This window comes from Panthera tigris, chromosome C1, assembly GCF_018350195.1.
Source record: "Panthera tigris isolate Pti1 chromosome C1, P.tigris_Pti1_mat1.1, whole genome shotgun sequence".
In the NCBI taxonomy this organism is placed as follows: Eukaryota; Metazoa; Chordata; class Mammalia; order Carnivora; family Felidae; genus Panthera; species Panthera tigris.
In genome coordinates, this window is record NC_056667.1 from 217,203,176 (window position 1) to 217,230,710 (window position 27,535).

Consider the following 27,535-nt stretch of genomic DNA (forward strand, 5'->3'; position numbering starts at 1 on the left):
ATCCCAAGCATTGTCAGCATGGAGCCCCCTATTCGGGGCTCAAACTTACGAACCGTGAGATCATGACCTGAGCCCAAATCAAGAGTCAGACGCTTAACCAACCGAGCCACCCAGGCACACGTATTTAACCTTTTTAAAGCGTACAGTTCAGCAGTGTTATGCGCATTCACACTGTTGTGTGATTGATCTGTGGTCAATCTCCAGAACTTTATCATCTTCACAGACTCAAACTGTGCCCTTTAAACAAATCCCCATTCTCCCCGCCCCCAGCCGCTGGCTCCGCTGTGCTGTTTTCCTTCTCTAAAGAGTTTGACTCCTCCAGGGACCTCACACAAGTGGAATCACACAGCATTTGTCCTTTTGTGAATGGCTTATTTCACTTAGCATGAGGTCCTCAAGGTTCATCCATGTCGTAGAATGTCCTTCCTAACATGCATATCATTCCATTGTATGACCAGACCACACTCTATCTATTCCGGCGCTGATGGACACTTGGGTTGTTTCTGTGATTCCGGACCCAGTGGGCTGGCCACACCCCTGGCTCCCGGCGGTGCAGCACCAAGGGCGTCACCCCCAACCCTCTGCCAGGGATGCTGTCTGCTGTTATCAAGTCCAAACAGCACTGCAGGAAGCCTTCTTCCCCCACCAAACAGCCCCGCGGGCCTGCCAGGTCTGCGGCCAAGGGAATCCGAGCTCCAGAACCCACGCTCAATACACACATTGTACTGACAACGTTGCAAGAAGCGAGAGCGCAGAAGTTATTCCTTTGTTCACTTATTCAATAAATGCTTTGTATCAGGCAGTCAATAAATGCTATAATTTAATAGACGAGAGCCCTGCCCTCATAGAAAGCATTCTGGGGGTGCATTCTGCTAGTAGCACATTGATACATGCACCCCGTAGTGGCGCCCGGCCAACAGAACCGGCCGCGGGGAACCGAGCTGGAAGTCCGGCGCCTTCGCATCCACGCTCTCCCGGGGCTGCTCCGGAGCGGGCCGCTGCTGCCCACGCAGGCCTTCTTTAACCCGCACTCCCGGGAGCGCGCCGTCAGCCCCGCACAAACCCGATTCCCACCAGCCTCCCGACCCGCCCGTGGTCTCGCAGACACCCGCGCGCACAAGGCCGCGCCCCCTACCGGGGGCGGGGATGGGGCCGCCCAACCAGCGCTCGCGGGAGAGCGCTAGGCTCCGCCCCCAGGTGAGGTTGTTTTTCCAGACCGCTCCACTTTCGTGCAGAAACCGCCGCACCGCCGGGCCCAACGGCGCGCACCCCCGACAGGCCGCGCCCCCGGACAGCCGGCGCCCCGCTGCCGGCGCTCGTTGGGCCTCGCGTCGGGACGGGAGGCGTCGGGACCGGAGGCCGGAGCCCCACTCGGAAGCCCGCGAGGGAGGTGCGCGCTCGCCGGAAGCCGCGCCCCCGACGCGGCCCACCTGCCCGCGGCGCCGGAAGCGGCTGTGGCCGCTCTGCTTCCGGTCGGCGGGGCGCTCTCGGGCCGGGGCCGCTGACCGGGGGAAGTCGGGAGCGCCCATGGCGGAGGGCGGCGGCCCCCACGGGCGGGCCGGGCCGGGGCCCGCAGGTAACGTGCGCGCCGCCGCCGGGCCGCGGGGGCGGTGGGGCAGCGGAGGGCAGGGTCCGGCGTCCCCGCGGGGGGGACGCGGCGGCCGCGCCCGGGCCGTGCTTCCTCGTCCCCCGCCGGCCGGGCCCACGCAGCCGCGCCCTGCCGCCGGGGGCGGGTCAGCGCGGCTCTCCGTGCGGGGCGGCCCGGCCGCTGCGTGTGCCCGCTCCTCGGCCTCGCGAGGACGTCCTCGCGCCGGAGTTACTGTCCTGTGGAACTTGCTTTTCTAACTGCCGGCTCCTGAGCCGGTGGGGATGTGATAGGACCCCAACTGTAACAGTAGGACATGGATCATCTCCCAGCTCCGAACGCACGGGTCAGGAAAGCCCCCAGAGGCCAGCCCCTCCGGAGGGCAGGTGTCTTTTTCTCCGCCCCGCCACCCACGGCTTGCCTGGGGAGGTACATCACACGCACAGGCAAGGGACAGCGATAACACCGTCCCCAGCGAGCTCTTCGTGACACAGCATGTCCAGGGGCCCACCGGCAGAGGAGGCAGCTAGGAAGGCTCACGGCGACCTCCCTCAATAGCCCTCAGACTTAGGGTTTCCACCTTGAGACCCTCCTCCTAAGCACAGGAGAGGAGAGGCTCGTCCTAGCCTGTGGCGGGATTTCCTCCGTGTCAGTTGTCTGGGTTTGCCCTGCCTACCGAGTGCTTGCTTCTGTGTGCTCTGCACTTTACGGGTTCGTCTCCCGAGAGTTTCTTACACCTGGAGACTGGCTCAAGTGGGCCTTTTCATCCCTCCATTCTTCCATCAGACGTTTATTGAGGAACTCCTGCAGGCCAGACCTTGCCTGGGCGGGGGACAGCCCAGCGAACCGGGGCAGGTCAGACAAAGCGCCTTCCATCCTGAGATTCGGCTGATACTGACTTTGACCTCAGGTATCAGGACTTTGGTGCCTGGGCTGTCATTTCGGCCTGAGGGAGAGGAACGGGCTGAGAGGAGGCCTGAGGGCCCCTTCCCAGTAGGGACGGGAGCCGTGTGGAAGAAAGGCTGCTCTGCCCCTGTATACAGGGCTCTTTTGTATCTGTGCAGTGCTGTTTTGTTATTTGGAGTGTTGCAGGCCCGGGAGTGGAGGGGCCGCGGACATGTCCAGTGAAGGTCTAAGTGCTCTGCGGAGTAATTGCGTTGACAGTGGAGAAGCTGATCGGAAAAGCACAAACTTGAAGTTATCCTGGGATCTGGAGCTGGGGAAGAGGAGGCTGCACTGAGCTGGGCCAGGGAGCGGGTTGAAAAGCGGCCAGCGAGGGGAGGCCCGGAGAAGAACCTAGCAAAAGTCCATGGCCCCCCACTTAACCTGTCAGGCTTTGTTCTATGTTTTCTGCATCTTACCCCCTCCTGCTTTGAACTCTTTCACTCTGTGGGGTGAGACTGTGGGTTACTGCAGTGGAGGAGAGTTTGGGGGGCCCTAAGGGTTCCTTGGGGCCTGCCTGTTGATCTGCCACAGGTGTTGTGGGATCAGCTTGAGGGACCCATGTGTTTGTGAACCCTTGCTGCCCTGCCCATCTGCCAGTGATCCGTTGAGTCCTGAAGGGCAAGGAAACATTCGTCACCCCCACTGTGCCAGGGCCAAGCCTTGTATACAGTAGGTATTCAGAAGAGATACGGGTTGAATATAAAAACCGACTTCATCGTTGGAAGGAGTGCACCTGCGGAGGGGTGTCCTTCTGTGCCTGGTCGCATGCTGGAACAGGGTGGCAAGGCAGGAACTTGAATGCAGGGAGCCGAGTTCGTGCGCTTTCCTTACGCCCCTCCCTGTCTGTGATGTTGTATGCAGGACTCTGGATTATCTGGAGATTATTTCTGAGCTCTAGTGTCAGGTGAAAAACTCGAGAATTTGCAAGTAGGTATCTGATTTTACAAATTTGTTGACTACTTATAGTCCGTTCAGGCTATAACAGAATACCATATACTACTGGGTGGCTTAAAAGCAATAGAGATTTATTTTTCTTAGCTCTGATGGTTGGGAAGTCCAAGACCAAGGCCCCAGTGGATTCTTTGGGGGAGGCCTGCTTCTTGGTTCATAGACAGCAGCAGTGCCTTGTCCTCACGTGGTGGGGGGTGAGCGGGAGCTCTCTGGGGTCTCTCTTAATAATGGCATTAACCTCATTCATGAAGGTTCTGCTCTCATGAGCCAGTCACCTACAAAGTCACTACCTCTTCAAACCATCATCTTGGGGGTTAAGATTCCAACATATTTTTGGGGGAGACACAAGCATTCAGTCTATAGCAACTACTCTCTATCCCTTACAGATTTCGACACCCATTTATCTTTATATTAAGGTCTTTCCTGAGCAGTGGATTCTGTTTATGTTTTTATTCTGATGACAAATAATCAGTTCTGTTAACTAACTGGTAGGGTAGATTTCGTGTCATATGTGCTGAAAAAAAATGATTCCCATTCCTATTTCCAGGTAAACTTTTATGATATTTGTGTTGCATATAAGAACCCCGAAGATGGGGTACCTGGGTGGCTCAGCCGGTTAAGCGTCTGACTCTTGTTTCGGCTCAGGTCATGATGTCATGGGTTTGTGAGACTGCTTGGGATTCTCTACCCCTCTCCCGCTGGCATGCTCTCTTTCTCAAAATAAGTAAATAAACATTAAAAGAATAAATACCCCCCTCCCAAGAGATTTGTTAAACCTCTTAATTTATGTGGTACCATTTAAAAGTTTCCTAGCATCGGGGTGCCTGGGTGGCTCGGTCGGTTAAGCATCCGACTTCGGCTCAGGTAATGATCTCACGGTCCGTGAGTTCGAGCCCCGCGTCGGGCTCTGTGCTGACCACTCAGAGCCTGGAGCCTGTTTTGGATTCTGTGTCTCCCTTCCTCTCTCTGACCCTCTCCCGTTCATGCTCTGTCTCTCTCTGTCTCAAAAATAAATAAACGTTAAAAAAAATATTAAAAAAAAAATAAAAAAAAAATAAAAGTTTCCTAGCATCGACTCTTAACCTGGGTGCATGATATGTGCTCACCGCTTCTAGTCTTTGTTATTTTCCAGGTTTATAGTCTATTACACGAGGCTGGCCTTCTATTTATATGCACATATTTTTAAATTTTCCTTCTTACCGAGGTGTAACTTATATTTAGTGAAGTGCCCCCATCTTAGGTTACCGGCTGATGAGTTACTCACGTAGACTCCTCTGAGGTCATTACCCAGGTCAGCTTGTTACAAACAGCCGCATTTGTTTGGCTGTTGAATTTTGCCAAGGGCAAGTGTCTTTCTGTAATACGGAAGGTGATCGTATGGTTTTTTCCAATATTAAGACACTCCTACATTCTTGGGATAGGTAGAGTGATATTATGGTGGATTTAAAAAACATTTTTTTAAAATGTTTATTTATTTCTGAGACAGAGAGAGACAGAGCATGAGTGGGGGAGGGGCAGAGAGAGAGGGACACAGAATCCGAAGCAGGCTCCAGGCTCTGAGCTGTCAGCACAGAGCCCGACGCGGGGCTCGAACTCACAGACCGCGAGATCATGACCTGAGCTGAAGTCGGAAGCTCAACCGACTGAGCCACCCAGGCGCCCCTATGGTGGATTTTTTGATACGTATTTTAAATTGAACCTTGCTAATATTTTATGTAGGATCTTCTGTATCCTTCAGTAGGGTTGACTCCTTACCTCCCCCCCCCCACCAGCGTTTTTAAAATTCTTGCCCTTGCCAGGTTTGGTGTCGGGAATGTGCTTCTTTCATTACGGGAAACTTTCTGTATTTCTCTGTTTTTCTGGAGCAGGGAATGATTTGTTGTTGAGCATTTGAGGGGTCCCGTAGCCAGAGGACAAAGGGCTCGCTGCAGATGGCGCCCCCTCCTGGCTGGTGTTGGCAGGGTTTCCCCTGGCTGACAGGAGCCCCTCTCTTCAGTGCAGGTCCTAATCTGAAGGAGTGGCTGAGGGAGCAGTTTTGTGACCATCCGCTGGAGCACTGTGAGGACACAAGGCTCCATGATGCAGCCTACGTGGGGGACCTCCAGACCCTCAGGAGCCTGTTGCAGGAGGACAGCTACCGGAGGTGAGCGTCACTGTCCTGGGGCTGGCCCGGTACTTGGGCCCCGTGGGTCTGCGCGGAGCTGAAGTGCGTGATCCACGGGGGTCCGTGTGACTCCCTGGTCTGCAGGTGAAGGCCCTGGTGCTTTCCAGGCCAGGGGGAGAAAGGAGACCGGGGAAGCACGGTCAGACTTGTAGGGAGACCTGAGTTCAAGTCTCGCTCTGTCATTGACCTTTCTATTTCCTCGAAACTTCTGGCCCTCTCTGGTGTCAGTTTTCTTGATGGTAATCCTGATGGCAGCACTGTTACTCTCGTCGACAGTGGTCCTGTCCCCTTCCAAGTCTCTTGCGGCTCTTTTTTTTTTCTTTTTTTTTTTAAAATAGTTTTTATTTTTCTTAATTTTCTTAAAGTAGGCTTCACGCCCAGCACGGAGCCCAAGGAGGGGCTTGAACTCACGACCCTGAGATCAAGACCTGAGCTGAGATCAGGAGTTAGATGCTTAACCAGCTGAGCCACCCAGGCACCCCCAAGTCTTTCGTGGCCTTTTACCCTAAGCTGTATACATAAGTTCCCCTTTGTTATTTTCATTTGGTTACCCCTTGGTGGGCGCGGACTTCCTGATGTACCCCATTTATACATCACCCCTGATGTGCTCTCCTCTAGCTTCTCTGGTCCCCAGTTGTCTGCCTCCTGGGCCTGGGGCTCTGTCTCAGGTCAGCTGTCTCACCCTCCTGGGATCTGCTCTGTGCTCACCTTCTTATTCCCTCTGTCCATAGAGCTCTGCGTGTTGCCCGTCAGATTCTCCAACCCCGTCAGGCTCTTCCTTCGTAGCAGCGGGAGCGTTGATGTTACCTTTTTCCCACTGGGGACACGTGGGAGAGCGTAGAGTCTTCCTTGCCTCCGGGGGTTCTCTGTTTTGTGTGTCCAGGACTGGAGTCCCAGCTAGATTTGAAACTGACCTGCCACCGGAAACTCCTCATGCTCTGTGTTTCTGTTTCCCCTTCAGGGAAGTTGATAGAAGAAAAGCCTGCGTATGAGTGGTGAAATTAATGCCACATTTTATGAATAGCTCCCAAGAGAAGGATTTCTAACAATACAAGAGTAGGTTTCTTTTTCTACTTCTAATGTCTTAGCATTATTGTTCAGAATAGATAGCAGTATTAAAAAAGAAAGCTGTAAATATCTAGGAAGGCTTATCATACAAAGACATCGGGATGGATTCCACATGAATATTTAACGTGAATGACTCAAGCCCAAAGAAACGCTTGAATTTGCAGAGGTAACAATAAAAACAACAGAATGAGACGGAGTTCAGCTGGGTCTTAGACTTTTCATACTGCTTTTCCAAGTACTTTTTTTTCTTTTTTTATGTTGGGGTTTAGTCAATCTGTCTCGACGATATTTTCCTGTTGCTGTGTACTTCTCTGATGAGGAGTCCTTGGAGCGTTCCTCGGTCTCCTTGGCTTGTGGAAGCCAGTGCGCCGAAGGAGGAGCCCCTGGCCCACTACGTATTTCCGCGTCACTGCTTCAGTGATCCGGATCACCAGGCTCTGGTCACAGCTGCCTCGGGAGCGTGAAGTGAACCGCGTCTTGACTGAGGACGTGGTGGGTCAGTGGACTGCATGGCCGTGGCACTCCTTGACAGGGAACCGTGGCCTGATTTTCCCTTTTGATGAGAGCTGAGTCTGGCCAGTTTCCCTCTGCTGATGTTGGCCAGGAGGGTAGCCCCGTGTGGCCTTAGTGATTCCTGCAGGCTGTGACTTGTGCTGTGTCACAGGTAGAGGGACCACAGTGGTCGCCTGGCTCCAGCGACGATGCCGAGGCCCGACCTCAGGCCTTCACAGCTGGTAGCGGGTGAAAAGGGGCCTCGGGACCCTGACCCAGATTCCCGGTGAGTGTCCTGCTCTCCACCCTGCACTGACGCCCTGGGCAGACCCGTCTACCCTTTGTGGAGCAGAGAGCTCTGGACCGAGAATCAGGAAATCTGAGATCTCAGCCCTAGTGCCCATCTGTCTGCCTGTGCCTCAGTTTCCTCTGCCGTGGAACGGGCCCTTCAGATCTGCTCTGCCACGTGCACGGATCCAGCATTTCATAAAACAACGCACGTGGGGGCATTCTTAAAGCACAGGAGTGTCCGTCTGAAGAGGTTGCCCTCCTGCTGTCTGTTTCATGTAGGTGCCAGTAAGAGAGGAAGCCGAGCGGCTCGTCAGTTTTCCAGGCTGCCCCTCACAGCCTGGCTCCCCTATGTTCTTTCTTAGCCGCATCAACGAGAAGTCTGTGTGGTGCTGCGGCTGGCTGCCCTGCACACCGCTGAGGATCGCGGCCACTGCCGGCCACGGCAACTGTGTGGACTTCCTTATCCGGAAAGGGGCCGAGGTGGACCTCGTGGATGTAAAGGGACAGACCGCCCTGTACGTGGCTGTGGTGAACGGGCACCTGGAGAGCGCCCAGATCCTCCTGGAAGCCGGCGCCGACCCCAACGGAAGCCGGCACCACCGCAGCACCCCAGTCTACCACGCCTCGCGGGTGGGCAGGGCTGACATTCTGAAGGCCCTCATCAGGTCAGTACTGCGGAGGCCCGGCCACCCTTGTCCCGCACGGGTCCCTGCGGGGGGAGGGGGGGCCCATGGCTGCTAGTTCCTGTGGCCGTGTTCTCATTCCTTGTTGTCTGTATTTGCCCCTCTCTGTCTCACGTTAGGCTTGTTGAAAGATTTGTCTCTTGTAGGTCTTTCTAAACAGCTCCTTCTTAGCTCTATCAGTTGTCTTATTTTTGTGCTTACTGGTTAATTTGTTTTAATTTTTTCCCATTTGCCTTACTTTATTTTTCCCCAAACTTTTGCAATCGAATGATTATTTTTTTTTTTCTTGAAGTGTAAACTTGCAAGATTATTAATTTGTCTTTGCCTATAGCTTCGGTCATATCTGCTAAGCTTTTTCCTCATTTTGAAATTGGAAATTTTTGAAGTCGCTCTTCTCTTTGTTCTTATGGCCATGGAGGAGAAGGGTTGAATACAAATTTTTATGAACCAATTGTATAGTATTGTGCACAGGTAATGTAGAGTGTGTAATTTGCATTTGGGGGATTCTTTTGAGTTTATTATTTTTTTAATGTCGAACTACATTGTTGTGGTTGCTCGAACAAAGTACATGACCGTGGGTGTTCTATTTGCGTAGTACAGTATGGTAGCCTCAATTGTGTCTCATGGCCCCTCTTTTTTCTTTTTTCTTTTTTCTTTTTTTCTCTTTCTCTCTCTCTCTCTCTCTCTCTCTCTCTCTTTTTTACATTTTTAGCCATTGGATCTGCCACAAGTTTAGAGAAGTCTGTTGGTCTTTAATCACTGTTGTGATTTGTCAGTGTCCCCTTTTATTTCTAGTATTTTTTGCTTCCTATGTTTTGATGCTAATTGAGCCCCTAGAAGTTCTTGCCTGTGGGTTGTATGCACATTATCGAAACCAAAGGTAACTATAGGTTTCACTGAAGGCTCATTTATATAGCATTCTGCCATTTAGTTTTACTCTGGGTTTAAGTGGTTCTTTGGGTGCTCACCTTTCTTCTTTGCATGTATGGGATTCTTTGTTTTTTTAATAGAGTTAACATTATTGCCATAGTTGATGTCAGGTCTGTGTCTGTCTTTTCGTTTTTTAGCTGTTCCTTAGTTTGTATCATGTTCCATGATCTGTATTTTCTTTGCTTTCTCTGTATTTTATTTTACTTAACATTTTAAAAATTTTATTTTAAATTTTATTTTTGAGAGGGAGAACGACGGAGAAAGTGAGCAGGGGAGGGGCAGAGAGAGAGGGAGAGAGGGAGACACAGAATCTGAAGCAGGTTCTAGGCTCTGAGCTGTCAGCACAGAGCCCGATGCGGGGCTTGAACCCACAAACCACAAGATCATGACCTGAGCTGAAGTCGGATACTTAGCCAACTGAGCCACCCAGGCGCCCCGCTTTCTGTTACTTTACATGGTTTATGGTCTTATTTACTTACTTACTTTTACTTACTTACTTGCTTAATTAACTTACTTATTTTTGGTCTTATTTTAATTGTACTAATAGTTACCTTTTTAAAAATCTGAACAAGATTACGTTTTCATATTCTGCCTCCAGTGACTTCTTTCTACCGAGGTGCCTTTTTCCGTGCCTTGCTCTGGAGGCATTTTGTTCTGCGGTTGGACAGAGTGTAGTTGAGGTAGCCAGTTTGCAGTGTGGAAAGGATTATAAGGGTCCCATCGTGCCAGGCCCCAGTGGGGGTGGTTCTGAGGAGCAGGAGGTCTGCTGTCCCCCATGCCCAGTGCAGAATGTGGGTTTTGAACCAGGTACTAACAATATATTTACTCCATCAAAAAAAAATTTTTTTAAGTGACCAAGGAATTGGCTTTTGGAGAGACAAATGAGGGTAATATGGGTTTTGCTAGAAGGTGATAAAGCTGTGATGCTTTTTGCCTTCTTTTTAAGGATTTTTAGCTTGATGATCTAAGCCACCTCAGTCCCCTGTCTTTGCATCTTGGAGAATGTTAGTCATTAATTTGGAAGTATTCGTGAGTAGGATCGGTCGGTGAAATTTCATCTTGGTTCCAGAAATCCTTGAAGGCATCTCAGTCAGTTCACGATGCATACCTGCTTTGGGTTAGCTGCAGGCTCGTCCTTCAGAAGTCCACACACAGATGCTCTGTTTGAGAAAGTGTTACTGTTAGTAGACCTCTCCTTCCCTCACTGGAGCCTAGGACGTTACTTTTACACTGAGGTACCAAGAGCATATACTAAAAAGTTTTCTCTGAATTACCAGGAAATTGACTTATTGACTTGGAAAATAGGGACGGGGTGGTTCAGTTACTGAACAAGTAATACAATCTACATACAGTGTCAGCTCCTGCCTTGAGTCATCGTCCCTTATATGTGGGGCCCTTTGCTGTCACGTTGTAATTTGCTGTTTCTCTGCAAGTAAATTCCATTTTGTTGCTTTTAAATTCCCTTGATATATGTTGCTGATGGTTTTTTTTTTTTTTTTTTTAAAAAGGTAAGGAGTGGTGTTTCTGTATGTGCAAAAGTTATACTGATTCACTGAGTTGTCCCGGTGGAGCCTTGCCAGAATATTAAAAGCAGGAGGGGAATTTTGGAAAATATTCAGGATTAAAATGAACTGGATCTTATCCAGTATGTTTTTATGAGGGGCTGTCTCTCCCGTAGCTCAGCTAATACCAGATTGTCCTATTGCCCAAAATTACAAACAGTTTGGAACACCTATCCCCAAGAAAAGGAGGGAAAAAAAAATCACTGTGTAAAATCGAGCTCTCTTTTTCTTAATTGATTGAGTGTGTGAAACGAAACACCAGTCTCTGCTTGGTTTGGTATGTGTTTTAGGATGTTTCCGTGGTCTAAGAGGATAGGCAATGTCTGCGTTTGTGGTGTCTGACGATGCTACGTGGCATCCGTGGGGCCGCGGATGGTCTTGTGAGCACATCGGCCTGTGTGCCCCTCCTTCCTCTTCCTTAGGCCCGTGCTGCCTGAGAGCAGGAGTGTCGGTTTCAGGGAGGAGTCCCTTCGGACACTCAGAACAGTGCTTAAGAGACGGGTGATAGAACACAACTGCTGGCCAACCGTGGAGAATGCTGTTGCTGGAGAATGGAGATGCTGTTGCCCGTGCCCTAGACCCCTGCTCGTTGGCCCGTCATCACTGCTTTCCACGATTCCCTATTTTCAGTGACACGTGCTGATAGAGCCCGTGTGGCATTGCAGGGCTGTGTGGGGGAAGCTCAGGGAGGCAGGTGCTGACTCCGCTGGGAGCCGGGGAGTGCGTGCTGGGCGGGAATCTCACAGGGGTGAGGCTGGGCTCTTCTCATCACACCCTATCAGGTTGCACCCGATTGCACTTGTCCCGTTACTGCTGGAGTTCGCTTGGATCTTTTGATTAAGGTGGTGTCTGTCACGTTTCTCCACTGTAAAGCTATTCTTTTTCCCCTCTGTAATTATTTAATTAGTAAGTGTTTTGTGGAGGGGTACCATGAAACACGTGTTTATCCTATTTCTTATCAGATTTTTACTGTATTCATTTATTTGTCTTAGACCTGTGGTTTCCCAGTGAGTAATAATCCCTTACTTTATTATTTTGATGCTCAGATTGTCTTAAATTTGGCTACAGGGAGCCCTGTCAAACTGGAACCCAGCTTTGTCCTTATGACCTGTCCCCCAACATCCTTTGAACAATTCCTTACTTTCTCCTATAACAATATATTCTAAGCTCATCTAGTACTGTGCCTGTCTTAGCTCTGGGATTAGAGATTTCTCCAAGGAGTCCTGGCTTCTTTTTAGTGGAGAATAGTGTTTAGAAGCCAAGATCTGGTTACTGGGAGTGTTTTTTGCTTATGGGCTGTTCTTTTCGGGCTCTTGGACTGGACAGAGCTAAGGTTACTTATACACGTTTCTTTTCTTTTCTATTTTATTTTATTTTATTTTATTTTATTTTATTTTATTTTATTTTATTTTTATTATTTTATTTTATTTTATTTTATTTTTTATATTTTATTTTATTTTATTTATTTTTTATTTTATTTTATTTTTTATATTATATTTTATTTTATTTTAATTTTATTTTTATTTTTAACATTTATTCATTTTTGAGAGACAGAGATAGACTGAGCAGAGCAGAGGAGGGGTAGAGAGAGAGGGAGACACAGAATCCAAAGCAGGCTCTAGGCTCTGAGCTGTCAGCATAGAGCCCGATGCGGGGCTCACACTCACCGTGAGATCATGACCTGAGCTGAAGTCAGAAGCTTAACCGACTGAGCCACCCAGGTGCCCCATACATATACACATTTCTATCTGTATTTCTGTCTCTAAATACAGTCACAGTTGAGTTCACCCCAATACTTCTAATCCAATCTGGTACCACAGGGGTCATCTTACTTTTCTCCCTTTCCAGATTTATTATTGGCTTTTGCTACAGAAGCCTGGTTCCACTTATCCTTAACATATTTATTTATTTTGCCAGTCCCTCCATCTATAACCGATGTCTTAATGTTGCTGCCCCCTCCCACACATGCCTCCTCACCCCACGTGGGCTCTAACACCCTGTGCCAGGCAGTGTTTTTTAGCAGACTTCCTCTAAGCTTTGCCAGGACACTGATAACCTGAGCCAGGCCACCCTTTGTGCTTTAATCAGTGGCCTCTGCTTAAAGTGACCTGGGTTGGTAGTTTGCACTTGGGCTGGGGGAACTCCAAATCCTGACAGTAAGGTGTGTATTTGGACTTCCCTGAGCGCAGTGACCAGGGCAGGTCCCTTGTGGGGACCCTGAAGACTCTGCCTTTGTAGGATGGTTTAGAGATGGGCCCTGCTGAAGATTGAGGCTTCTAGGTCTGGCCGCCCACGCACCCGTCCCGTGAGAGATGCATTTCCTCACGTCTGGGCTGTCACCGGGCCTCAGAAGAGAAGAGCTCGCGGACAGCCATAGGGTTAGCTCAGGGACCGCCGTGAGCATGCCCATCTGGGAGCGGGGGGTGTTGCATGAAGCTGTCCTACTGGCAAGCTGTGCTTCCTGCCTTGGGTTCTTCTAGGTGAATCTGATGCTGGGAGTGGTCTGGATCGTCTGGTTGTTTTGCAGAGAGGAGCCACCCTGCAGGCAGGACATGATGGCACCAGGTGGCTACACAGTTGGGTTAAAGTGGTTTCTTTGGCTTTTAATTTTTGGGGATTGCTTTCTATTTAATTTGTTTCACGACATAGATTTAGCTGGTTCCAAAGTCAAATCTATAAAACAAAGTATATTTAAAAAGTCTAGCAACTTCTATGCTGGTCTCCTTCGACTCCCCTGTAGATGACCATTTAAAAACTTTTATGGTTTATTCCCCCTTGTTAAGTTGTAAGCCTAGCGTGGATGTGTCTAGGAGTGTCATACACGTACATGTTGCAACCGCTTTCCCCCAGATAAACAGTAGCATACTACGCACTTTGTCCTGCCTTTCTCACTTGTGAAACGTATTCTGGAGGTCATTCCAGAGCAGTCTTTAGCGACAGTCCTCACGCCTTTTCATTGTGGTACAGCCCGGCTTTATGCGGGCGGAGCACAGTGTATTCAGCCAGTCTCCTGTTGAGGGACCTGTGCGTTGTTTCCTGCCTTCAGCCATTGTGGATGATGTTTCAGTGAATTGTGTGCATGCTTCTTTTCAGAATTGTGCAGATGTATCTTGGGAATAGACTCCAAGAGTGTGATGGATGGGTCAGAGGGTAAATGCATACGTAACTTTGCCAGCTGTTGCCAAATTTCCTGCTGTAGGGACGGTTCCATTTTGTATTGCTGCCAGAACTGAACGAGACTGCTTGCTTCTTTAGAGCCTGGTCAATAAAGTTTTGGGTTTATCCCTGTCTGATAGGTGAGAAGTGGTATCTCAGGGTAGTTTCTCTTGTTTTCTTTTTTTTTTTTTTAATTTTTAAAGTTTCTTTTATTTACTTTGAGAGAGAGCGAGCACAAGCTGGGGAGGGGCAGAGAGAAGGAGAGACAGAATCTCAAGCAGGTTCCACACCATCAGCACGGAGTCCGACGTGGGGCTTGAACTCACAAACCGTGAGATCATGACCTGAGCCAAGATCAGGAGTTGGATACTTAACCGACTGTGCCACCCGGGCATCCCTAGTTTTTCTTTTTTTAAACTATAGTTGACATAATGTTGTATTAATTTCAGGTGTAAAGGTAGTTTTAATTTGCATTTGTGTTATGAGTGAGGCTGAGCATCCTTTTACATGGCTAAGCCTCTCTAGCTCATTTCTAATAGAGCAGTTGATCTTTTCCGTTTATTAGCTCTTTATATATTAAGGATATTAATCCTTTGCAACATTCCCCTAATTTTGTACATACTGCTTTACTTTGCTTATGCTGGTTTTTTTTTTTTCTATGTAAAAGTTTTTCTTCAATTTTCATGTTAAAAACCTTTGCTTTTACATCTTTCCTTATTTGATCTTCCAAATGACCTTTATAATCAACTTCTATAACTCCAGGGATGTTACTATTATTTGTTTATATTTATAATGAACTTACTTAGTTCTCGAATGGGATTTTCATTTATGTAATAAACTCAGGGAAAATTGACCTCTTAATGTAGACCCTTCCTCGCCAAGGCAACGGTGGTGGGTGTTTCCATTTCTGAGAGCTACTTGTGTGATGCCTTCAGTAGTATTTTATAACTTCCTTCATGCACATTTTAGACACGTACCGTTAGGTTTATGCTTAGATATCTCACTTTAATTTTGCTGTCATAAATGAGGTCTTTTCCGTTTTGCTTTTGAACTTGTTTTTGTTTGTATAGATGAAGGCTATTGGTTTTATAGCTTTATTAACGTACTTAATAAATTCTCTCCTTGCTTATTGTATTTTTATTAATTATTCAGGACTTTCCAGACATAATCATACCTTCTGAAAATAGGGAAGGTTTTTCCTTTTCTTCCTAATCTTAATTGGCTAATTGCTTTCTCTTGTCTGGTTGCACTAATACTTTTATTTAAAATGCCTGACTGATGGTAGGCAGGAGAGTGGGCTCCAGGAGGAGAGCCGCCCCTGTTTGCCCCCCATTAGGTGAGACTGCGACATCTGGGTCTTATCTGGAGAAGGAAATGTCTACCACTTCTTAATTTTATTGAGTATTTACGAACCTGCAGTAGTGTTGAGTTTTGTCACATGCCTTCAAGTTTTTTTTCCCACCTGTAGAGATAATCGTGATTTCCCCCTTAGTTCTGTGAATATGATGGACTGTGTTAATGGAATTTCTAATACTGGAACTACCCTTGCATTCTTGGAATAATCCTCATGAGGTCATGGTACGTTGCTTTTTTAATATACTTTTGGATTCTCTTTGCTAACATTTTATTGAGGGTTGTTAAATTGATATTCACAATTGAAATCGGTTGGTAGTTTGTGGTGGGGCCTTTGTCGGGTTTTGGGATTGTTTGGCCAATTTCATCAGATGACTTTGGAGTTTTTCCTTTCTTTTTCTTTGCTTTGAAGTAGTTGAAATAGCTGTGGGATTGTTGGCTCTTCAGAGGGTTTAGAGAGTTCCCTTGTAAATTTCTTGGCGTGAGTGGATTCCAAGTTCTTAACCGCTGTCTTACCTTTGCTGGAAGTCACGAGACCCTTGTGATCTGTGGAGGCTCCTGTGCGGCCCCCCGGTGCTCACGGAGGTCGGGCTGTCTCCCGAGGGTGCCGTGGGAAGCTGCCGACCCGGGTCTGACTGTCCCTGTGCCTCCCCTGCAGGTACGGGGCTGACGTTGATGTCAACCACCACCTGACTCCTGACATCCGGCCCCCTTTCTCGCGGCGCCTCACCTCCCTGGTGGTCTGCCCCTTGTACATCAGCGCGGCCTACCACAACCTCCAGTGCTTCAAGCTGCTTCTCCAGGCGGGGGCGAACCCCGACTTCAACTGCAATGGCCCCGTCAACACGCAGGGCTTCTACAGGGGCTCCCCCGGCTGCGTCATGGACGCCGTCCTGCGCCACGGCTGCGAGGCCGCCTTCGTGAGCCTGCTCGTGGAGTTTGGAGCCAACCTGAGCCTGGTGACGTGGGACTCCTTGGGCCCGGAGTCGAGAGGCAGAAGGAAGGTGGACCCCGAGGCACTGCAGGTCTTTAAAGAGGCCAGAAGTAAGTGGCCCGACTTCCGTTCTGACTCGCAGGCTGTTTGGGTCAGTTGAAGGAGTCGAGTGGCAGGGACGAAAAAAGCCTCCGACTGAGCACTTAGTCAGAGTCGTCAGTTACGGCTAGGAATTTTCGCGAGTGCTTCCAGACGGGTCTTTGCTTCTCAAAGTCCTAGACACCAGGAGTCGATACAAAGACATCCGTGGAAGCGCGTGTTCTCAGAGTGCCTGAAATTATGTGCTCTTTGCCCCTTTGCTCTGCTCTGTGGCCCCCCAGTTCTCTCCCTGACACACGGTTTTTAAATGTTGGCCTGACACCAGACTGCCGGCCCTGCCTCCTCCAGGGGTCCTCACCCCCTTCTTCGCTTCCACACAAATATGTTGTTTTTATTGTGTGGTACCTCTGATTTTTGTTAGGATAAAGCCCATCGTGCGCTTGTTTCGGAAGAACGGTTTTGCTAACGAATTAACAAATCGATAGGTTGTTTGCAGTTGATCCGGGGCTTGGTCTTGTTGCCAGAGTCCGTCTCTGGGACTCAGAAATTGACCTTGTGCGCCTCTGCAGGCTGCTGCGTGCCCTCTGCGACCTGCCCGCGCCCGGCCTCATTCTCGCCTGGGTCTCCAGGGCATCTGGGTTGAATACCTTTGCCCCCACCCTTACCTCTCACAGAAGTTTGGTTTGTTGTGTTTTTGTCGTTGGGGTTTCCGAAGGCTGTCATTAGAACCCGCTCCTGCCGGGGCTTCCCCGGAAGAGTTGGTGGGTGGCCAGCGGGAGCCGCCCCGGGGGAGTGGAGCCTCCTGCGTCCTGCCCGCTCCACGGGGCACAGCCGTGGCTGGGCTCTCCTGTCCCAGAGCAGCATTGTGGGCCCGCACGCCTCACGTACTGCTTGGCCTGTGTGTCCTGGCCCCCTTGGAGTTTCCGGACGCGGCCGAGCGCGGAGGCTGACTGAGCGCGTGTGGGTCACTTGCTGACACCTGGCGGGGCCTTCTGTAGTCGGCCCTTGTTTCTCCCTAGGAAACGAGACGCGGTCAAGGAGGGGCCGTCACGGTGAGCAGGGGCCCCGGGGGACGAAGCTCTCGCCCCTTGGGCAGGCGGGGGAGGAGCAGGTGACAAGACCTTCCTCGCCAGGGACTGCCCTGTCCCCCGTGAAGCTGGCCGGTTGGCAGTGAGCGTCAGTGCGTTCTGTCAGTCGCAGCCAGCCTTCCGTCTTCAGGCTTAGGAGAGGAATTAACCTCCCTCCCTCTCTGTCCCTCTCTCCCATGGCGTTCCAGGTGTCCCCAGGACCTTGCTGCACCTGTGCCGGGTGGCTGTGAGAAGAGCTCTTGGCAAATACCGACTCCATCTGATTCCCTCGCTGCCTCTGCCGGACCCCATCAAAAAGTTTCTGCTCTACGAGTAGAGCTCAGATGCAGCGGTCGACTGCGCGAAGAGGAAGGTGACTGCGGTGAAAGCGGACCCCGGGTCCTGCCCCTGTGAACCAACCACCCCCTGTCCTCTGACCGAGTCCCATTTGGCTGTTGGTAAAGCAGAAACGGCCTTGTTCCCACGGCTTGTAACTCCATCTCGGGTGCTTGGGGCACCGGACAGTCCTTGGGTCATTGTCGGCTGAAAAGTTCATACAAAACCTAATTTCGCTCTTCCTCAGTATCTCTGTTTTGGATTCTCACAGTCGCATATTGACGAAACGGGCCGTGCCGCGTGTGCAAGGACGGGCTGAGGTCGGAGGCCTGCGGATAGCTAGCTCCGGCAGGGAGGACGGCTAGCACTTTCCAGAACTGTACTTCTGCCGATGTTTGTACTTCTCCATTCAGTTGTTTGATTCAAGCCTTCTAATGCCTAAAGGCAAGGAGAGTTTGGTGGAAAAGTAGAGCTCTGGAACGCAGTTCATGGACGTGCTGGGTGGTTTTCCCTGCCCCCCGGGGTGGCCTGTGGCACCTGTCTACACACGGCCCTCCCTTGCCACTGGAGCGTTGTCTTCTCGTGGTGGCGGTGTCCTCCGTTAATTGTCCTCACTGCACGAGGGTCCCCTGGCCTCACGGATCGGCTGTGTTGTCTCAGTGCTGCGTTTGCTCACCATCTAAAGAGGTACTTTCCGCAGCGCTGCCCCTGTCCTGATACTGACCGTGCCCGGCACTGCGCCACCGGGTCTCGCGGCTTCTCTTTGAGGAGCTTCCCGACGGGGATTGATCTTGGGAGGCGCACACCGAAGAAGTAGCCAGTAAACTGACCGCCTACACTCGGACCAAGGACCGCTCCAACAGCATTCACTGCCAGTTCCGACGAGGGAGTCCCCGCGGCGCTGCCTCCTAGTCCTTGCGCGCACCGGGCCGGGGAGACTCGGTCGTCCTCCGGGTGGTTCCACAGTCTCAGTTGCTTGGTGTCCAGAGGACAAAACATGCGGCGTTTGGTTGATTGGTCTTCACCGTTGGGGACCGAACGTCTTGGTCATTGCTCCTAGAACCCGAGGACGGGGATAGCGGTGAGGTCAGAGGGCCTCCGCCGGCCTGCTGGGGTGCCGGGAGGTGACATGAGCCGGGTCACCATCCCCAAGGCTGCGGTTGTGGGCAGGGCTCACTCCCACCTGGGCTGTGCGGCTCGGCTGTGTCCACAGGGGTGGGGCGGGACGGGCCGCCGGCTGCCCTTGCAGAGCCCCTCCAGGAGATGCTGCTTCTGGAGAAACCACATGTGGCACTTTGAAGCCTCCGAGGACCATTGTGTGGAATCGTGGCGACTCTAACCTTTAGAAGGCTTTAGAAATGGGCAGATTGCCAATCTGCGTGTAGATATTCTGTAAGAAGAGATACCTTGTTTGTAACAGTTGCACTGATGAATGATACAGGTTTATTTAATGACTAACAGCGTTGTGTGTCGTAGCCCAGCAGACGGGCGGTGTGCAGACGGGCGGTGTCGGTCATTGTCGTATGCGGTCGGGGAGAGAATTCTAAGCCCCGCCTTGTGTGCGGTGGACGGCTCCACCGGAAAGCCGTGCCGTGACCTGCGGGTGCCTGCGTCAGGTCTGAGGGCAGAGGAGTCGCTGGATGGTTCAGAGGGGAGACGCAGTCACTGGAGGCTTTATGCGGCCGAAGTGATCCTGTCACAAGCTCTGGCCGTGCGTGGTGTCAGTGTGGGATGGCTGTCCGAGCCCGAGATTGGGCTTGTGTGCCGCCACCAAAGACCTGGGACCCTGGATGGCTGGCGCGTGCCGAGCCGGGAGCTGCGGGTGCGGGTAGCTGGGGACCAGTGCCATTAGAGCTGCGGCCGAGCGCTGCCAGGGTTTCCGCTGAGAAGGGTTGGGGGTGCTCCTTGTGCACTCGGGGTGGGAGCAGGCCCACGGGCTGTGCCAGGCCCTCGGGGAGGTAGGGCTCTGCCTGGGCACAGGGGAGCTTGAGCGCCCCGTGGGTGGACTGGATGCTGGTAGGGGCAGCGTGTCACTGGAGGTGTGAAAGCCGTGGCTGGTCACCTTGGTAGGCCTGAGAGAGGAGTCCGGAGTAGGTGGTAGTTCACCTCACTTCTCAGCTCTTCCGGCTCTGGGTCCCCTTGCGGCCCGGGTTCTCTGGGTGAGTTGCGTCCGGACTCGGGGCACGCACGGGGTCTGCCCCGCTGGGTGCCTTCTGCGGAGGCCTGTGAGGGGCAGGGCCTCTCCAGCCCTGCCCAGGGTAGGAGGGTAGCTCCGTTCTCGGACCTTCTGGAAAGCAGCGCCTGGGCATGCGGCCAGTGCAGAGGTCTCGCACCTGTAGGCGCAACCTTCAGGCTGCACGGAGCCAGGGGCCCAGCACAGAGTGTTGTCAGCGTCAATTGCCCAGTGGAGCAGGTGCAGGGCTGGTTTCTGGGGGGTGGAACCATTTTCCCAGGGTCTTTCCAAAAGGAATGGACTGAGTTGGTCCTCATAGTTGGGCCTCACCCAGACCTGGCCAGGGAGGTAGCATGAGTCGGGGGGGGGGGGGGGGTGGGGGGGGGTGGCGGGGTGTCTCCCACTCTGCCCCTAGAATGTCGCTGTGCCCCAGGGCAGTCTGCAGGGGACTGGGGCCTCAGCATTTCCTTTGAGGAGGACAGGTCTGATCAGCCAGACTCTGCTGATTGTTTCGGAATCCTAGCAACTTTGAGGTTCAGCCTCTAGTTTGAAACTTCTGCTGCCAAACACAAATCTGAAAACAGGGATAGTTGCTTAAGGTCATTCTTACCTGTTTTGAGTGACACTGTACTAAAGCCTCCTTTCCTTTTGTTGGCAAGGATAGGATCCTGGAGAAGAGAGAGTAACTGTCAGAACACTTCATAAAATCGCGTTTCTGTGGCCTGGGGCACCCGAGTCCGGGGTAGCAAGGAAATGTGGTGATGAGGCTGCTGCCTGGCTGGGCCCAGAGTCGTCCCCAGGGAGGGGCACAGCGAACCAATGGGAAGGAGCTGGTGTCCCGCCAGCCTGGTCCCAGGAGTGTCCTTACTGTCCCCACACAAGGGGCCTTGGCTGCTGTGGACAGATGGGCAGGGATTAGGGTCCGGGGCAGCGTCGATATCTGAGAACTCAGCTCTGGCATCCTGGGTGGGGATTTTGAGTACATTTCCCAAAGCCATCGATGTCACGCCCAGCCGTGCCTTTTCATGTTATTTATGTTATTTATGTATTTATTTATTTATGCCCTGCCTTGCTCACGGAAAGGGATTAAGGCAGCGATGCTTGGCTTTTGATGTTCTGTTTTGATCTTTACTAAGGTTCCGTCAACACTCACCTGTCAGGTGATTTTGAAAAGAGAGGACAGTTAGCAGTTTCCTCATGTTGAGTGTGTTTCCATTTTCAGGCTTAAGTGCCGTCCTATTTTCTTTTTTCCCTCTCCCACAAATTGGTTCTGTAAATACAGGTTGGGGCAGAAGGAGGAGAGGAACGTGCCGTGCCGCGAGCGTGGGCCTGAGCAAAGGGAGATCGGCCTGAGAGAGACGCGCTTTGTGCTTTTCCGCTCCCTGCCGTGTGGCCCGGGCAGGTCCCAGGTGACGTGGAGGCTGTGCTCTCACACTGGCAGCCGGTCGACTGTGCCTTCCCACGGGACTTCGTGAGGACGCGTGAGAGAGCGTGTGACGGCACTTTGTGCGTGAGCGGTCCCTGTGACTGTAAACTGCTTTCCCTGTGACTGTTGTCCTTCTTCTCAGCGGATATGCGTTAGAGGTGATGATGGTGCTGAAGAGTCTGTGACCTTGGGGATCGGGCTTGTCCTTTGTGTCTCATGGGGCAACGAAGGTCATGGGAGCCCACAGCGTAGGCCTTGGCACAGGGGGCTCTGAGCAGGTCACAAGGATAAGGACATGTGTTAAATAACGTACAAAGTCAAGTTTATTCGACCTAAAGGATATTTTATTCTGAGATAATGACCTTCCTAATTTGGGTGATAAAATGTACTTTTATGTAATCAAGGAGATAATATAGGGCAATATTTTTATTTTTTAAAATGCTCTTGGTTATAATATATTGGCTGCTCTTTGTCAAACCCCAGAATTTCTTTCTAAGTTTGCCAGTCTCTTAGGTCTCAAAGTCAGGGAACCGCAGTCTAGCTATGGTGTGTGTTTACATGGTGATGAGAAGTTCCTCTCAGACTCTTCTAACAGCTTATACATTGTTGACGGGAGGGCATCACAGCATTTCTGCTGCCCGCTGATCTCACGATCACCACGTGCGGCGTTAGGAAGTGCGTGCTTACATCCTGGCAGTGACGGAAGCTCCCTGTGGTGATAGGCCTCTGGCCTTTTCCTGGGTCTGTGAGAAGCGCCCCCGGGAAGTTTCGCGAGGCCTTCTCGGGCCTTCTCAGCGACGACTGCCCTTAACCTCAGGCCCTGGGGGCCTGTGGCACCGCTGAATGTTGGTGACGACGCTAGTGGTGGGTCTTGTGCCTGCCGGGCACTCAGCGACCAGTCCTGAGGGGTCTGGATTCCCTTCCGGCTTGTGTCTGCTCGCTGGGAGTGCCTCATTTGGCCGTGTGACCTCTTTGTCTCTGGCTTACTCATTAATCCTCCCCTCCACCCCCAGCCTGACCCCCTTGGTGTGGAGTAGAGTAACTGATGTGCACTCATTAATGGTTTGTGGGATTGTGTCCACGGAGGGACGTGCGGGTTTTGAAGTGGAGGGTAGTGACGTACACGACATGTACTATAAGTTCTGGACAGACAATCAGATGGGGGAGTGAGGCAGGGAGAAGGGGTGACTTCTGTTGCCTTAACACGTAATTGCTCAGTGTCTGGAATACGTGGGGATCTTTTTTTTTAAGTTGTTTTGCTTCCAGATGTGCACAAATGCATTTGGAGTATGGTGGGTGTGCACACAGCTTTCCCGTACGTACGACACCACAGCAGCGTCCCTGCTCGGCTCCGTTTGCACGGCTCCCGGTGCTTGTTGGGTGTTGGGCACAAGAGTGTGACAGGCAGGGGGCCAGTGTGCCTGGAGGCGTGCTGCAGGGTGTGTTCACCGTGGCCTGCTTCTCCCTTCCGCTTTGGTGATGAATGAGTGTCCCCCGCAGCAGCGGGGACCGTGACTGTGCCTGCCCTTGTGCCTGGTGACGAGTTTCTCTAAGTGTGATGAACGTCTTCGATATGTTGTTGTAACTTTAAGAAATGCTTTATTACCCTTTAATTCACCCTGCCCATGCCTTAATTTGGGGGACTGTTTATCTCAATGGGTAGAAATGGGTCTTGTGAAATCTTTGAATACACATTTCGGGAAAGTTTCTCTCTGGAAAGTTTCTAACAATATGGAAGGAGGGACTTTTGGGAGCTGCCCTGAAGGATCTTGCAGTGTTGTAGGGAGGCTCCCAGAGTGTGGCACAGGCTTATACTGCTGGATGGAACCTGTTTTACTTAGTGGGGTTTCCAGTTTGAAGAGACCGTGCCCCTAAAGTGTTTGAAACCCATGGCTTTCAAGTAAGGTGACATCCCTACAGTGCTCTGCAGGGGGTAGGTGCTGGAGAACTGTGGGAAAAACCATGGTCTCTGGGCCCATGTTATACGTGACTTATTTTGACAGTGGGAGGGATGAACCCAGGAATGGATGAACTAAATAAAGACATTTATTCATATCTCAGTGATGCTTTAGCACGTTCTCTGTGTGTGTGATTTCAGATATTTTCTTCATTCTTCACCCCGATCCCCCTCACCCCCAGCCACCCCCCCCCCCACACACCCCTCCTGCTCTACTGAAAAGGTGGCTTGTCTCTGTCTCAAAACCAGCTCAATTTGTGTGGCACAATTGCTAGTTTTCCTTCACTGTCCATTTTTTTATCTGTGATAATAGAACCCACAGTTTTAGCTGGACGCTTAAATTCCCAGAATAGTCTTCATTTTCCAGTCTCCTGTATGGTAGGTGTGGCTGTTTGCCAGAACTCCTTTCTGAAATTCTGTTAAAATGATAGGAAATTTCACTTTTTAAAAAAAAGTATAAATCCCTTAAGATGACTGAATGGCAACACATTTTGGAACCTCAAGAAAATAGATGAATGGTAACTAATACAGACACATATGAGAAAACGACCTTGTAAGAAGGGAGCGTATCTGAGAATCTGACTTTACTGCCAAGCTCCCAAAGGCTGTGGAGTCGGCAGTTCCAGGGACCTTAGAAGTGGCCGTGAAAGAGGGTGAGAGTGTGAGGACTGGCGGAGAGCCAGGTCACGGGATCGCCAGGATCCCCCACTACACACGGTGGGATGCTTGTGCCTGCCCCAGCCCAGTGGGCCCTGAAGGGAGGTGTGCCGCATTCAGCCTTCCGTGTGTAAGGTCTGCTGCCGGGTAAAAGGGCTCCTATCCTGTAGGCAGCAGCAGAGCAGAAAGAGACTTCTTGGGGAATCTCACCAGCCTGATGGTGTAGAACCAGACTAAAATGGAGTCACTTATGTCAGGGACAAAATGTACACCATCAGCGCAGGCGCGTAAAGGAAATTTAACCTTACAGGAATTGAAAGCTCTTGTTAGAAGTCAGCAGAGGACACCAGCCAGCCCCCAAACGCCGGGTCTGTTCACTCTCTCTCTGGACTTCTCCCCTCCCCCCCCCCCCCCCCCCCCCACTCCCCGACTCCACTACCCTGATCCAAATAAGAAAGAAGACCACTAGGTAACCAATCAGCTGAAAAAGCAAAACAACTTTTGTAAGTGTCCTTTAGTCTGTAAGCAACTTGGAACTGATTGCTTTTGGAGCCTTGAGTTACCTGGTTTGCAGGCCGGAAGCCCTGCAATAAATTCGTCTTTCTGTTTGTTTTTTTTAATGTTTATTTATTTTTGAGAGAGAGTGCAAGTGGGGGAAGGGCAGAGAGAGGGGGGGACAGAGGATCTGAAGCAGGCTCTGCGCTGACAGCAGAGAGCCTGATGCGGGGCTTGAACCCTTGAACCGTGAGATCGTGACCTGAGCCGAAATCAAACATTTAACCGACTGAGCCACCCAGGTGCCCCTCGTCTTTATGTTTTAATTCATATGCAGGTATGTTTTTGACAAAGACCTAACATACCAGTACTGAATGTGAGCAAAGAAATGGTCACATGTCTTGCAGTGGATTCCAACAGATCAAGAGCATTCTGAGAACAAAGGCCAAATTTTCCAGATTACGAGAGCCAATGTGGTGTTAACACAACGGAAGACTCTTGCCAGAACATCACTGAAATGTCCATACCGGAGAGAAAAGATGCTACAGCTTTTGGAGAGAATCAACAGGACACGTACAAAGTATCAGGTATCAAAATAACTGCATGGTCCTCAGTTGCCACATGGGACCGTAGAGGAATGTGGACCTTGACTTTCATAATTCTGGAGGGAATATTTTGAGCTAGCTTAAGAGTCAAGCTAAAGATTTAGTTTCTTTAAAAATTTATGTCTCACGTACACCGCAGAAACCACTAGTTAATGTACTACTCCTCCAAAATGAAGTAAACCAAGAAAGGAGAAACCACGGTATACAGGAAACGGACCCAACGCCAAGGCGCAAGGTGGAAGCTGGCACAGTGAAAGCTTCCAGGATGGCGGCTGTACGTCAGAAGAGAAGGCATCCAGTCTCGATTAGATGTGAGCGAGCCCCAGAGATGTCTTAGTTATTAAGACTGCTTCTCGCCTTTGAACGTACTTGTACAGGAGTTGGGATTCAGTTATTGACAAGTTCCTAGGAAACCAAGGGACATACTCCAAGGAAAAGAAAAGGGTGGGTGGGAAAGAAAAAGTTACCCCGGTAATACTAGCTGACTCAGCAGGGGTTAGTATTGACATGGTCCTAATAGGATCAACACTGAGTTTGAACCATACAGCCATAAAGCTCTGAAGAGGGTCAGAGGGTGGGGAAGTGTGTGCGAGTGAAAGCTGTACATACGATCCTCATTTTCTGTGGGGAGAGGTGGAGGGGTGAAGCCTAAAAGAAAGGCTGGTAGTATTAGGTAAGAAAGTAACAGCCAAATGAACCCAGAGAGAGAAGGGGGGAAAGTAAGAAAGAGCAGAAATTCATTAAAAAACAAAAACGAGAGGGCAGCAACCAAGCCAAAATATGCTTCTTTCTAACTAAAATATACACACCTTCGGAAAGGCTAGTCAAGACAAAAAGGCATACAAATCCCTATTAAAAAGGGCAGTGTTACAGATAATGTTGCCATCCATTAATACGGATATCATCAACGACTTTGTGATAAGAAATGTGAAAATTTAGAGAACATGGACAAATTTCTGGAAAAATAGAACTTTCTACGGAGGTGCTCGGACAGTAACCACAGCCTCCACCGCTCTGCAGGAAGTGTCATTGGAGCACCTGCCTCATAAGTCTTGGCGCGTCTCCTTTAAGAGGACGCGAAGCCCCGCCCCGTGTGGAAATGTCATTTCCCGGCGCCCATTTTGGTGACGTCACACAGCGTCGGGCCAGTGAAAAGCCGGGAGGGTGTTCCCGTGCTCGCGGACTAGGAGGGGGCGGGGCCTCTGGTGCCGAACTCTCGGCGGTCGGGCGGGGTCTCGCGGTGCCGGTGAGCCGTCGCGGAGAGGGCGGGCGGGGCGGGAGCTTTCAGGACCCGCTGCCCGCGGACGTGGCCCGGTGCCGGCCCCGGGAGAAGTGGGACCACCTCCCACCCCCCCGCCCTTCCGGACGAGGCTGGGAGCCCGCCGCGCGGTGATGCGACGGGGCCGGCTCCCTCGGGCGGGGTGTTTTGTCAGTGTCTCGGGGCGGGGCGGCCGGGCGGGTCCGGGCGAGGCGTGGCCGCGGGCAGAACCTTGCGTGTGCGGAGGCGTGCGAGCGAGGCTTCGGCCTCCACGTGAACCAGCTCCGAAGCAGCCGCGGGGAGAGAGCCTGCGGAGGGGCCGCCGAGTCCGGGGGCCGGGGAGGACCGTCCCCGTCCGCGCCGGCTTCCACGCAGGAGCGGGGCGGCTGGGGCCGCCTTTCCCTCGGGAAGGCACAGCAGACGCGAGCGGGCCGCCCGCAGCCAGCAGCACGGTTCCCACTGGAGAACAGCCTCGTGGGCGCAGCCGGTGTGGGAAGGCCGCATCCGGGGAAGGTGCGCGAGAGAATGGTCCCCGAAGCCCCGTAGTGCTGGCGTCTTAGCCACAGCTGAGCTCACGCAGCCAGCATCAGGATGTTCGCCCCGGAGAGACTGCCTCTGAAGGCGCAGAATGAATTGCTATAATGCAGCACTGGGCAGTTCCCAGCCTAGAAAGCTGTTAGGAGTGCAGCCGATGTGGGAAAACCTTCTGCCAAGGCCACATTTGTGCTGCACAAGAGCTTTGGAAGGATGACTAGTGTGAGAAAGCGTTAGGCTGCAGATCCGGCCGCCTTCACCTCTAGCAAATTCACACTCGAGGAAGACCTTATGAATGCAGAGGGGGACGAAGGCCTTGCACCAGAGTCTTCCTCATTCAGCACCAGAAAAGTCTCCGCAAAGGCCTTCTGAGCGTAGCCAGCCGGTGTGAGACAACCTTCAGCCAAGGGCCTTACCTCGTTCAGCAGCACACTGGAGAAAGGCTTTAAGTGTGCAGGGAATGCGTTCTCCTTGTCGAGCATGACCCAGTGCGCAGGAGAGAACCTCTGAGAATAGCCTCCGAGAGGATGCAATCGGCCGGAAGTTGAACGTCGTAGGGTTACACACCCACGCTGGCTATATTCCTAGTGAGTGCCAGGTGTGTGGGAGGCTCTTCCGAGCTTCGATCACTTTCTGACCTGCGGGGACCCCAGCCAAAGTTCTTTCTCAGTGCCTGCGACAGAAGCCCCGTCACCAGCTCTGCCAGCTGGGAGGGACTCCTCTCACTGCTCTTCCCAGTCCCTGGGGACACTCAGAAGCAGCCTGAGGCCACCGGTGGACTTTATTCTCTGCTTGACTAGTTAGGGTCTATGTG

The 27,535-nt window shown here is 51.5% G+C and overlaps 1 protein-coding gene across 4 annotated transcripts; it reads left to right on the forward strand.

The window, feature by feature from the left end:
- Positions 1 to 1,128: 1,128 nt before the first annotated feature.
- Positions 1,129 to 23,275, forward strand: ASB1 (ankyrin repeat and SOCS box containing 1). 4 transcript variants are annotated; one of them, XM_042995859.1, is made up of 5 exons: positions 1,129 to 1,390; positions 5,483 to 5,624; positions 7,859 to 8,161; positions 15,839 to 16,224; positions 17,490 to 23,275. In XM_042995859.1, the coding sequence occupies exons 1-5, from the start codon at positions 1,147 to 1,149 to the stop codon at positions 17,615 to 17,617; spliced, it is 1,203 nt and encodes a 400-aa protein (XP_042851793.1). In that variant the 5' UTR covers positions 1,129 to 1,146; the 3' UTR covers positions 17,618 to 23,275. The 4 variants fall into 4 exon arrangements, with proteins under 4 accessions (XP_042851793.1, XP_042851796.1, XP_042851794.1 ...); XM_042995862.1 differs by lacking the exon at positions 1,129 to 1,390 and adding an exon at positions 1,410 to 1,576; XM_042995860.1 differs by lacking the exon at positions 1,129 to 1,390 and adding an exon at positions 1,790 to 2,031.
- The last annotated feature ends 4,260 nt before the right edge of the window (positions 23,276 to 27,535 follow it).

Coding starts and splice junctions, on each gene's coding strand:
- ASB1 (XM_042995859.1), top strand. CDS start 1,147: ATGGGGCCGCCCAACCAGCGCTCGCGGGAGAGCGCTAGGCTCCGCCCC. Junction 5,625..7,858: donor CAGGAGGACAGCTACCGGAG/GTGAGCGTCACT, acceptor GTTCTTTCTTAG/CCGCATCAACGAGAAGTCTG. Junction 16,225..17,489: donor GGTCTTTAAAGAGGCCAGAA/GTAAGTGGCCCG, acceptor ATGGCGTTCCAG/GTGTCCCCAGGACCTTGCTG.